Source organism: Hemitrygon akajei, unplaced genomic scaffold (genome assembly GCF_048418815.1).
Source record: "Hemitrygon akajei unplaced genomic scaffold, sHemAka1.3 Scf000033, whole genome shotgun sequence".
In the NCBI taxonomy this organism is placed as follows: Eukaryota; Metazoa; Chordata; class Chondrichthyes; order Myliobatiformes; family Dasyatidae; genus Hemitrygon; species Hemitrygon akajei.
The window spans coordinates 12,739,370-12,751,124 of NW_027331919.1; the positions used below are offsets into that span (position 1 = coordinate 12,739,370).

At 46.1% G+C, this 11,755-nt stretch overlaps 1 protein-coding gene across 1 annotated transcript; it reads left to right on the forward strand.

The window, feature by feature from the left end:
* The first annotated feature begins 6,566 nt into the window (after positions 1-6,566).
* Positions 6,567-11,346, forward strand: LOC140719897 (NACHT, LRR and PYD domains-containing protein 14-like). Its single transcript, XM_073034822.1, has 6 exons — positions 6,567-7,265; positions 10,036-10,115; positions 10,271-10,420; positions 10,597-10,767; positions 10,929-11,096; positions 11,259-11,346. The coding sequence occupies exons 1-6, from the start codon at positions 6,567-6,569 to the stop codon at positions 11,344-11,346; spliced, it is 1,356 nt and encodes a 451-aa protein (XP_072890923.1).
* Positions 11,347-11,755: the final 409 nt, after the last annotated feature.

Genomic DNA, 11,755 nt, shown 5'->3' on the forward strand with positions numbered 1-11,755 from the left:
GTGTGGAACGAGCTTCCATCAGAAGTGGTAGACGCAGGTTCGGTATTGTCATTTAACGCAAAATGTGGACGAGAAATGAATGGAGGGTTATGGGCTGAGTGCGGGTCAGTGGGATTAGGTGAGAGTAAGCGTTCGGCACTGACCAGAAGGGCCGAGATAGCCTGTTTCTGTGTTGTAATTTTCACATGGTTATATGGTTATACTTTCGTATCCATTCTTATATTATTGACCAATTCCTTGTATTTCCTGTAAATTCATGGAGCATCTAGGAGCATCTATAATATAGTTCCCTCCAACAGGACCCAGATATTAAATTCCAGGTGCCCACAACTCTGTTGGAAAAAAAATCTAACAACTACCCACAATTGCTGCGAATTCGCCCCATTTCAGCACAACGAAATGCCCTCTGGTACTAGACACCAATCTTAAGTACAAATCAACCGAAAAAATACAGGCTGTCGACCCAAACTATTATCTCTCAAACTTGTACACCTCTGTCAGATCTCTATTGTAATTCCAGTGTGAACAAACCAAGTGCATCAAACCTCTACTTGCCTCAGATGCCACCGAATCCAGGCAACACCCTGATGAACCCGTTCTGCACCCCCTCCGATCATCCCAGGAGCAGGAAAATCAGGAGAGAACTCAGTACCACAGATGAACTCTGAAACCATAAGACTCAGGAAGAGAATTAAGCCATTCGGCTCAGTGAATTTGCTCCGCAATTCCTCTCAACCCCATTATCCTGCCATCTGTATATGTTGACGTTCTTCCGAATCAGCAACATAGTCCTGCATTTTAGCATACCCATTGACGTCTTCCTCAGCCGTCTATAACAAAACTTTCATAGATTCAAAACCCGCCAGTGAAAGCAATTTATCCCAGTGTTGGTCCCCGGCAGCCTGGAAAATTCACCACAGTTCCCAAGCATATTAATTTTCTGTATGAGCCTCCCATGTGTCAAAGACTCTACCAATATACAAGGAGACAACATCCATGTGTATCGTCATCCATCACTTTTGTCTCCTCCTGGAGAAACTCAATCAAGTTGGCAAGACGCAAACCCCATCCAAAGCCTTGCTGATGAAACCCAAACCAACTCAAGCATTCTCCCTTTCATACTCCAATGGGGCAGAAGATATAAAAGGCTGAAGGTATGTACCACCAGCCCCCAGGACAGCTATAATTCTGCATTTAGAAGACCATTGAATGGTCTCCTACTATGTTATTACTGGCACTTATAATAATAAGACTATTTTATATATAAAATTGTAGCATCGTGCATCTTAGATAACCACAATGTATTCCCAGGAGAGCAGAAAAAATACCGTACGGTATGAACAACAGATTACAAATTATGTAATTCTATTTCAATCCCTGTAGAAAGCAGAAATCTTTCAGTGTTATATTGTCTATCAGAAAACGTTTGATTCTCTCCCTCATATGGTTAAGAGAAGTTCAAAATATATGGAAAATTCATCCAATACTTGTGAAATTTCTACAAAATCTGATGAAGCATTGACGTAAAATAATCGTCCTATTAACAACTACAAAGGAACAGCCACTATTACTATATTAAATTGAGGGATTTTCCGGAGCGACTCACTGAGCACACCTGGTTTTGTCTAGCCTTAAACTCGCTCATAATACTGAAAGGGACAAAAATCAGTTATCAACTCAGAAAAAAAATATGAATTATACCTTGACACAGCTATACATTGATGATTTGAAATTATTTGCTCTTGCATCAGTAAAGCTAAAACAAATAATTCAATTAATGTATCTAATTTCCAAAGGTATAAGCATGAACTTGAGACGAGAAAAGTACAGAACATGAAACATAAAGAAAGGTGCAATAGAGCCGATAGAATATCAAACAGAGCATCAGGATACAATGCAGCAGAATATGAATCATATATTTAGAATCTCAATCAGCAAAGAAAATAGATAGTCGTGTGATATTGTAAAACCCTCCAATAAAATTAAAGTCAATACTGAAGAAAATCTGAATTTATATCAAGGATCAAGAAAATCTGCCAAACACAGCTGAAGAGTAAAAATATAACAAAGTTAGTAAACCCTCACTGTGCCCATACTGACGTTTAATCTTGGTATGATATCTTGGTCTGAAACAGATCTGGAAAATATGCAAAAAGAAGAAATTAAATAATAATTTCTAGAGATCGCCATGTGCACAGGAGCGATGGTTTGTAGTCCTGGTCATGAGCTGTGTATGCTGTTGGCGGAGAGTTGTCCCTGAATCCTGTCTCTGTATTGTCGTTTCACTGTCTGGATGAGTTTGCCCAGATCGGAGCTGCGTTTCTTGAGCTCCCGCTGATTACCGGCAATGTAAGCTGTCGGTCACGTGGCAAGTGCTGTTCAGACGGATCCAACTGTTCTGGTTTGCGCAGTCCTGACCGGTTTCTGGTGGAAAACATCCCCCCGGGGGATAGTAGCACACAGCTGGGGGTTGTATTACACAGCTGTGATAATAACAGTCGGGACTCCATCAGTAGCCAGAAAGGTTTACACAGGAGCACCAGGTAGTGCATATCTGGGGAACGAAAAGATTTGAGGGCATGCACATTCCGGGTTCCACCAAGCATTAATGACCATGAAGCAAAGCATACCCTAAGTCATTTTCTTTACCCTGGTAGAGGTGTGTGTGTGTGTGTGTGTGTGTGTGTGTGTGTGTGTGTGTGTGTGTGTGTGTGTGTGTGTGTGTGTGTGTGTGTGTGTGTGTGTGTGTGTGTGTGTGTGTGTGTCTGTGGGTGGGTGGGGGGGGGTTGTGTGATGGTGGTACTGCATAACGGCATGATCGTTGGTGACTGTTGGAGTCAATTCCGGATCTGCAGACATGGGAGCAGTCGGAACATGGGCCGCTGGGATGCGGGCGTTTGTGGAGTTGGATCCTTCTTATCTCCTCTTCGCTTCCGCATTCGCTCTTCTGGGTTCCTCAAAGTTCTTGGCTTTTCCGTGGATCAGCGGCTGCCACTAGTTGACCTCCATATTCTCCTGAGAGAGCTGCTGCTTAATTTGGTCCTTGTACATCTTGCGCGGGGCAGCACGATCTCTCTTGCCCTGAGAGACTTATCGGTAGAGTACTGTTTCCGGTAACCCGGGGTTGTCCATGCGAGACACGTGGTCTGTCCAGTGGAGCAGTCTGAGCAGCAAAATTGCTTCAGGGGCTGCAAGTTGTACATGTATAGTTATGCATGACTGTGTGATTATATGAAATATTAAAATAAATACGTTGTGCAGAAACACAAATTTAAAAAAGTGTTCAGTGAGGCATTATCGAGGGGTTAAATGTCCATTCAGATATTGGATGGCAGAGGAGAAGAAGGTTTTCCTGAATCGTTGAGTGTGCACCTTATCTCGATCCTGTGCAGTAGTCCCCATGAACCAGGCGGTGATGCAGCCAGTTTCAATTCTATGCAAATTACACCTGTAGAAATATTCGAGTGATGTTGGAAACCCCAGATGAAATAGAGCCACTGTTGAGCCTTCTTTGTAGCTGCATCGATATATTGGGTCCAAGTTAGATACTCGGAGATATTGGCATCCAGGAATTTGAATTTGCTCACTCTTTCCTCTTCGGATCCCTCTATGAGGACTGGTGTGTTGTGTTACCTCATCTTGCCTTTTCTGAAATCCACAATTAGCTCTAAGGATAGATTTTCATAACGCAAGAAGGATTCAGCACTCCTTACAAGCATATGCAAATCTGATAAGGGGTAACCGTCACTGAACGGAAATGAAAGCATAACCCATAAAAATGAAGAGACTATCATAATAGTAGAAAACGTTAACCAATGGAAGAGTCTGACTCCCCAAGGAAGACAGCCACACGATCTGAGCCAACTAGATGTCGACAAGGAAGCGTCGAGCCCCCGGCTCAGAGTTGGAGACCTCTTCCCAGAAACAGAAGAGATCATTGTCGCAATATAGGACCAGGTGGTTAACACTTAACACAGGTAAGTAGTGGACAACATTCTCAAAATTTTTTCTTAAACTACAACTGATCAAAGACACCATAACTTACTGTAAGTACAAACGTGCTCCGCTTTTAGAATTAGAGTCCTTCATATCATACAATGACCGATCATTATTTCAGATATAATAATCCATGATAACCTTTCGGATATAATTTACAGGATAAACAAGCAGAAACAAGTTTTTTTAAAAAATATACGGTATATAGCTATTCCAAACACACATAACTTACAGAAATGAATTAGTTGAAAAACACCAGAAAAATGCTGAATTAAAAGGGGAAAATGAAAGACTATGGAACACCAACAGGGTATTCATTATCCCAAACGTAATATCGATAACTGGTATTATCCCAAAGGCTTTACACAATAGTATCAATAAATTAGGCCCACACGGCAATACGAGTAAATCTTCAAAAACCCACAATACTATACACCACGAAAATAGTCTGAAATTTCCTATCAATTTCGACATGATTGTGCTTGGCTATGCCCATACCTCATGTTTTACCAGTTTATCTGATGACAATGATGACGATGATGACGACGACGAGGAACAGCAACAACAAATAAATTGTAAAGGACATTTCATCCAGACGATATCCTTCAAACCGCATCAGAACGGGATAAAGTGCAAACTAGAAAATAAAAGACAAAATGACAGTCGTAATACACACCTCAGTCTTCTGCATCGTACTGTAGTTTTAGGTGTTGAGTTCCACAGTCTGGGAGCATAGTCCAAAATCAAAACCCTGACCTCCCGATGATCCTTTGACCTTCTGCTTTATTGTCTGCCTGCATTGCATTTTCTCGGCACCTAAAACACAGTTTCCCTGTACTATTCTTCTCCGTTTATCCTTGTACGACCTCATGGCGCTGAGGTGATGAAATAATCGATTTGGATCGCATGCAGAAAAGTTTTCCATTTTACCGTGGTGCATGTGACAATAATAAACCAATTTATCGATCTATTGTTGTCAATAATTGTTGCCCATTGTTTGCTTAAGATTGTCCCGGGGTTGGTAGCGGGGATGAGCTGCCACGACCTCTTAAATTCTCTCAGCAGTGTGTGACTCAAATAGCCTCTGACAACAAAGTCCAGCTCCTGGCCTTCACATGTGGCATAGCCACTAAGCTCGGTGGAAGCGTTTCTTCCGACAGGCGAAGGGGTAAAGGCGGGTAACTGGTGCCTTACAACCAGTCGCTTTGGGCAGATGGGTCTCGTCGGCCGTGATTGGCAGGTCACCCAGCAGCAGGAAAGCTCTGATCTCAAACCTCTGCTGCCCTGAATCTGTACCCCTCATGGGGAAGAGTTTGGGAGTAAACCCAATGGGAAAATTCATGACATGGAGCCCCTAAGTCAGTGTTAAATGGTGTTCCACGCAGACTGGCATCTCCTGCGACACCTCTGGTGCTCTACGCTGTGTCAGTCTCTGCCGTTCCTTTGTGTACATCAGATGCATGGAGAGAGGGAGCTTGCTACATCGGCAAAAGCCTCCTCTCCATATCGGGGTGACGTGGCTTGCAGGGGCAGGACATCCATGGTCGACTCTGACAGACGGAGGCCTCATTAGACAGAGCCCCACACCCCCACAGCAAGACTGATGAGTAGCAGTTGTCAGGACTTCACCACCCTCTCCCATAAACACGATGTACATCACTGAGACAGACGCGTGTGGTTTCTTCCATTAACACAGATTCCATCTTTCCACCAATCCTCCATCACTGTGACTGCAAACTAGCCATTTTCTTTCTTGTCATTCCGATGGGTTATCGATCCGCAAGTTCACTGCGATTCTCCCCCAGGCGTTGCCCGACTTGAGTATTTCCATATAACCATACAACAATTACAGCACGTAAACAGGCCATCTCGGATGAATAATGTATCTATCTATCTATCTATCTATCTATCTATCTATCTATCTATCTATCTATCTATCTATCTATCTATCTATCTATCTATCTATCTATCTATCTATCTATCTATCTTCTAGTCCATGCCGAACGCGTACTCTCACCTAGTCCTACCTACCTGCACTCAGCCCATAAATCTCCATTGCTTTCCTGTCCATATACCTACCCAATTTTACTTTAAATGACAATACCGAAACTGCCTCTCCCACTTCTACTGGAAGCTCGTTCCACACAGCTACCACTCTCCGAGTAAAGAAACCCGCATTTCCAGCATGTTCTGTTCCTTTAAATATATAAATATAGTGAAATGCTGTAACGGGAGTGCAGTCAGGATTGCAATAGGATATCGGGGAATGTTCACCTTCAACAGTAGTTCGTGTCAGAATATGAGGATTGGACATTTTTTCTGGGACAATTATCGCTATTAGTTCCAGTGTCTGTGAACAGAATTTTACTTTCTGTCCTAATATCCATGGACGCATATAATTAATTCATGTAATCTCAAACACTGAATATTGGAATGCAGTTATAAAGTTCTTTGTAAGTTGAGCTAGTTAACACTTTGACTCTGTTCTCTGTTCCCATGAAGATGTTAAACAGAAACACAAGGAGACTCTGCGGGCACAAACTGAAACACTGAGAGTGAACACGATCCTGATGAGGGAGAATGTGAAGGTTTTCCAGCTGGATGATCGATACACAAAGCTCACGGTCATTTCTACTTTTCGACATCCGAGACTGGTGGAACACGAGCTGCTGGCAAGAGGCAGAGACCACGAGGATTATAGAAAGAAACATCTCCGTGGAGCGTTAGAAAAAATACAGACTGCTCAGTTATTCCACAGCAGTTTTTCCCGGAGTAAATCCAAATCTGGCAGTTCCGCTGCAGTAGCCGGAGTGCCAGGAATCGGGAAAACAACAATGCTACAAAAGATTGTTTATGACTGGGCCACGGGGAAAATATTCCAACAATTTCAGTTTGTCTTCAGTTTCAAATTCCGGGATTTAAACACTATTAACTGCAGAATAAACCTGAGGGAACTGATTCTGGATCAGTATCCTTACTTTGGGAATATCCTGAGAGAGGTCTGGAAGAACCCAGAGGGATTGCTGTTTATATTCGATGGTTTGGATGAATTCAAGCACAGAATCGATTTTGCGGATAGTCGGAGAGATACAGAACCCAAGCACCAGTGCCCAGATCCCGAGTGGTGGTGTGAAGTGTCTGACATTGTGTACAGTTTAATCCAGGGCAAGCTGCTCCCAGGGTGTTCAGTGCTGGTGACCACCCGCCCCACTGTGTTGCATTTCTTGGAAAAAGCGAAGATCGGTGTTTGGGCTGAAATCCTGGGATTTGTTGGTGAGGAACGGAAGGAATATTTCATCAGGTATTTTGAAGATCAGACGGTGGCAGCAGCAGTTTTGAAACACGTGCAGGAGAACGAGATCCTGTACACCATGAGCTACAACCCATCCTACTGCTGCATCCTCGCTCGGGCACTGGGCCCCTTCTTCACACAAAGAGGCAGGGACCCGCAGAGAGTTCCCAAGACCATCACCCAACTGTACTCCTACTATATTTACAACATCCTGAAAAATCACGGCCGTGAGATTGAGGAACCCCGTGATGTGTTACTCAGGGTCGGTGAAATGGCTTACAGAGGAGTGTCCGAGAAGCAGATTGTGTTTACAGATGGAGATTTGATCAAGTTCAATCTGCAGCCTTCGCAGTTCCTGTCCGGGTTCCTGATGGAGCTTTTGGAGAGAGAGGATTCTGCCCAGAGCGTGGTGTACACATTCCCACACCTCACCATCCAAGAGTTTGTAGCTGCAGTCGCACAATTCCTGACAGTACATCCCGAGGATATCCGGAAATTCCTCACTGAAGCCCACAAGACGGAAGATGGGCGATTTGAGATATTTCTCCGTTTCGTTGCTGGTCTCTCCAACCCAATGACAGCTGGGGGCCTGGAGGAGTTTCTCGGTCCATTTTCTCATCAAACAACCCGCGGGGTGATTGACTGGATGAAGGAGGAGGTTAAACTCCAGAGCGGAAACACGAGGAGTGAAGATAGTAAAAGGAGACTCCTGAACACATTACACTACCTGTTTGAGTCTCAGAATCGTGGCCTGGCTCAGGCCACACTGGGGTCTATGAAAACACTTTCATTACGTGAATTGACACTGACCCCTATTGACTGCGCGGTCCTGTCTCATGTCATCGGACTCTCTGATACAATAAAAGAGCTCGACCTGTGGAACTGCCACTTCCAGTGTGAAGGACTCCAGCGGCTGGGACCCGGGCTGCACAAGTGCCAGGAGTTGAAGTAACTAGTTTTATCTCTCACTCTGAACAGTGAAACAGTTCCAGTGTGCTGTTTCAAAGTAAACGGATTTGGGTAAAACTGCAGTAAATCAGATTGAGATGAATTGTGACAAATGCCACCTCTCTTCTTCCTGTGCGATCACTCTTCCCCGTCCCCCCTCTTCCTATAGGATCTCTCTTCCCCTTCCCCCGTTTTCCTTTGGGATCTCTCTTCCCCATCCCCCGTTTTCCTGTGGGATCTCTCTTCCCCACACCCTTCTTTCTGTGGGATCTCTCTTCCCCATTCACCTTTTTCCTGTTGGATGTCTCTTACCCATTACCCTTCCTCTTGTTAGATTTCTCTTCCACACCCCCGTTCCTGCTGTGAGATCACTCATCCCCATCCCCCTTGTTCCTGTGCGATATATCTTCCCAAATCCACTTCCTCCTGTGTGAATTATCTTCCCCATTCCCCTTCCTCCTGTGGGATCCCTTTTCCCCATCCCCCTTCCTCCTGAGGGATTTCTCTTCACCATCACCTTTCCTCCTGTGGAATCTCTTTTCCCCATTCCCTTCCTCCTGTGGGATCTCTTTTCTCCATCCCCCTTCCTCCTGACGGATCTCTCTTCCCCATCAACTCTCCTCCCGTGGGATCTCACTCTCCATCCCCCTTCCTCATGTGGGATCTCTCTACCCCATCCCCCTTTCTCGTGTCGGATCTCTTTTCCCCATTCCCTTCCTCCTGTGGGATCTCTTTTCCCCATCCCCCTTCCTCCTGAGGGATCTCTCTTCCCCATCACCCTTCCTCCCGTGGATCTCTCTTCCCTATGCCCCTTCTTCCTCTGCGATATATCTTCCCAAATCCACTTTCTCCTTTGTGATTTATCTTCCCCATTCCCCTTCCTCCTGTAGGATCTCACACTCCATTCCCCTTCCTCCTATAGGATCCCGCTTCCTCATCCCCTTCCTCCTGCGGGATCTCTCTACCCCACCCGCCTTTCCCCTGTGGGATCTCTGTTCCCTAACCCCCTTCCTTCTGTGGGATCTCACTTCCCCATCCCTCTTCTTCCTGTGCGATATATCTTCCTAAATCCACTTCCTCCTGTTGGATCTCTCTTCCCCATCCCCATTCCTCCTATGGGATCTCTCTTCCCCATTCCACTTCCTCCTATAGGATCTCACTTCTCCATCCCTCTTTCTCCTGTGGGATCTCTTTTCCCCATCCCTCTTCCTCCTGTGGGATCTCTCTCCCCCATCCCCTTCCTCCTGTGGGATCTCTCTTCCACATCTTCCTCCTGTGGGATCCCTTTTCCCCACCCCCCTTCCTCCTGTGGGATCACTTTTCCCCATTCCCTTCCTCCTGTGGGATCTCTTGTCACCATCCGCATTTCTCCTGTGGGATCTCTTTCCCCCATTCCTTTCCACTTGTGTCTTTCCACCCGTTCCCTCAGGAGGGGTCTCTTCCTCCATCTCCCATCGTCATTTCCCGATTCAAAAAGCTTCCTCACTGCGGGACTATATCCCCTTCAACCCTGCCCCTTCTGACACTCTGTGATCAGTAACACTTTTCTAGCCAATGGTGAATGAGACGGAAAATGTGGAGTTCACAGGGTCACAGCAACAGACTAAATTACTGACATTGGCTGAATACCCTGGAGCTGGGCAGTGAGGGACATTGACAGTGATGCGAAATCCAATCGGTGATTTCCTGAAGGGTTTAATGTTTCCTGAAATATCCGCGTGAGAGAAATCCCCTCAGACCCAGACCCACGGTTTGAATCACTTTGTTCATCAAATTGTCTGTTTGTGTTTAGACTTGGTTTCAATGACCTGGGAGATTCAGGAGTGAAACTGGTGTCTATGGCTCTGGGGAACCCCGAGTGTAAAATACAGAAACTGTGGTAAGTACCAGACCTTGGGAGATTGTGTTTACAGTCACTGGGTGTCTGACACTGAACATTAATGTTATCAATAATTGTGTTACTGATAAACACTGGGAATCTGTACCGTCTCCTGTCTCTCTGAGTCCTTGACCCTCACTCTCTCTCACCTCCAGGCTGAGGGATGTCGGTCTCACAGATTCTGGGGCCGAGGATCTCGCCTCCGCTCTCAGTACAAACCCATCACTGACAGAGCTGGACCTGAGTAATAATACACTGGGAGATTCAGGGGTGAAACTGGTGTTTTCGGCTCTGGGGAACCCGGAGTGTAAAGTACAGAAACTGGAGTAAGTACCAGACTGTGGGAGGTTGTGTTTACAGTCACTGGGTGTCTGACACTGAACATTAATGTAATCAGTAGCTGTGTTACTGATAAACACTGGGGATTTGTACCGTCTCCTGTCTCTCTGTATCCTTCACCCTCACTCTCTCTCATCTCCAGGCTGAACCGGGTCGGTCTCACGGATTCTGGGGCCGAGAATCTCGCCTCCTCTCTCAGTACAAACCCAACACTGACGGAGCTGGACCTGAGTAATAATAAACTGGGAGATTCAGGAGTGAAACTGGTGTCTGCGGCTCTGAGGAACCCGGAGTGTAAAATACAGAAACTGCGGTAAGTACCAGACTGTGGGAGATTGTGTTTACAGTCACTGGGTGTCTGACACTGAACATTAATGTGATCAGTAATTGTGTTATTGATAAACACTGGGGATCTGTACCGTCTCCTGTCTCTCTGTGTCCTTCACCCTCTCTCTCTCTCTCTCTCATCTCCAGGCTGAACAATGTCGGTCTCACAGTTTCTGGGACCGAGGATCTCGCCTCCGCTCTCAGTACAAACCCATCACTTACGGGGCTGGATCTGGGATTAAACTCGCTGACAGACCGATCTGTCCCCGCTCTCCGGCGCCTCATACTGACCTGCCCGAATCTGAATTGGATCGAGTGAGTGTTTGTGTTAATGTTCAATGTGATAAAATGTCAGCGGATCCGCGGGTTTTCTGGTGATATTTGTCTGTGAGTGTTGTTGAAGCATTAACCCCAGTCCCCTGTTACTGACACTGTTGTGTAATGTTTATTCCATCTTCATTCTCCCATCTGTTTCAGGCTGGACGGGAATCGGTTCAGTCAGACCGGGGAGAAGGATCTGAGATCTCTGCGGGAAGTCAGACGCGGACTGACAGTGATCGTGTGAACATCTGAATGTGTCAACATCCCCGCCCGCGGGATGGAGCCGATTCCCTGCTCTCCCCTTTAACTCCCTCTCCCCTTTAACTACCCCCTACCCTTTAAATCCCGCCCTTACCTTTAATGGCCGCGCGCCGGGGGTACTTCGCAACGGTTATAGCGGAACTGGCTCCGGTATCGAGCTCGGTGATATCCGAAGCGTTCCCGCAGTGACGTATTTCCGCCTGTTGTCCAGCGGCGCAGCTTCCGCCGGATGTGCGGGTTCGAGACTCTTCCGAGTGACACCCCGGGGAATTACACAGACAGGAGGAGCCCGGGGGGCCGCGGCTCAGTCTGGGACACCTGTGTCCCGGGGTGTGATTATCCAGGGATAGAATCCTTTTGCTCCCTTTGCAGAGGACGGTGCATTCGGCAGT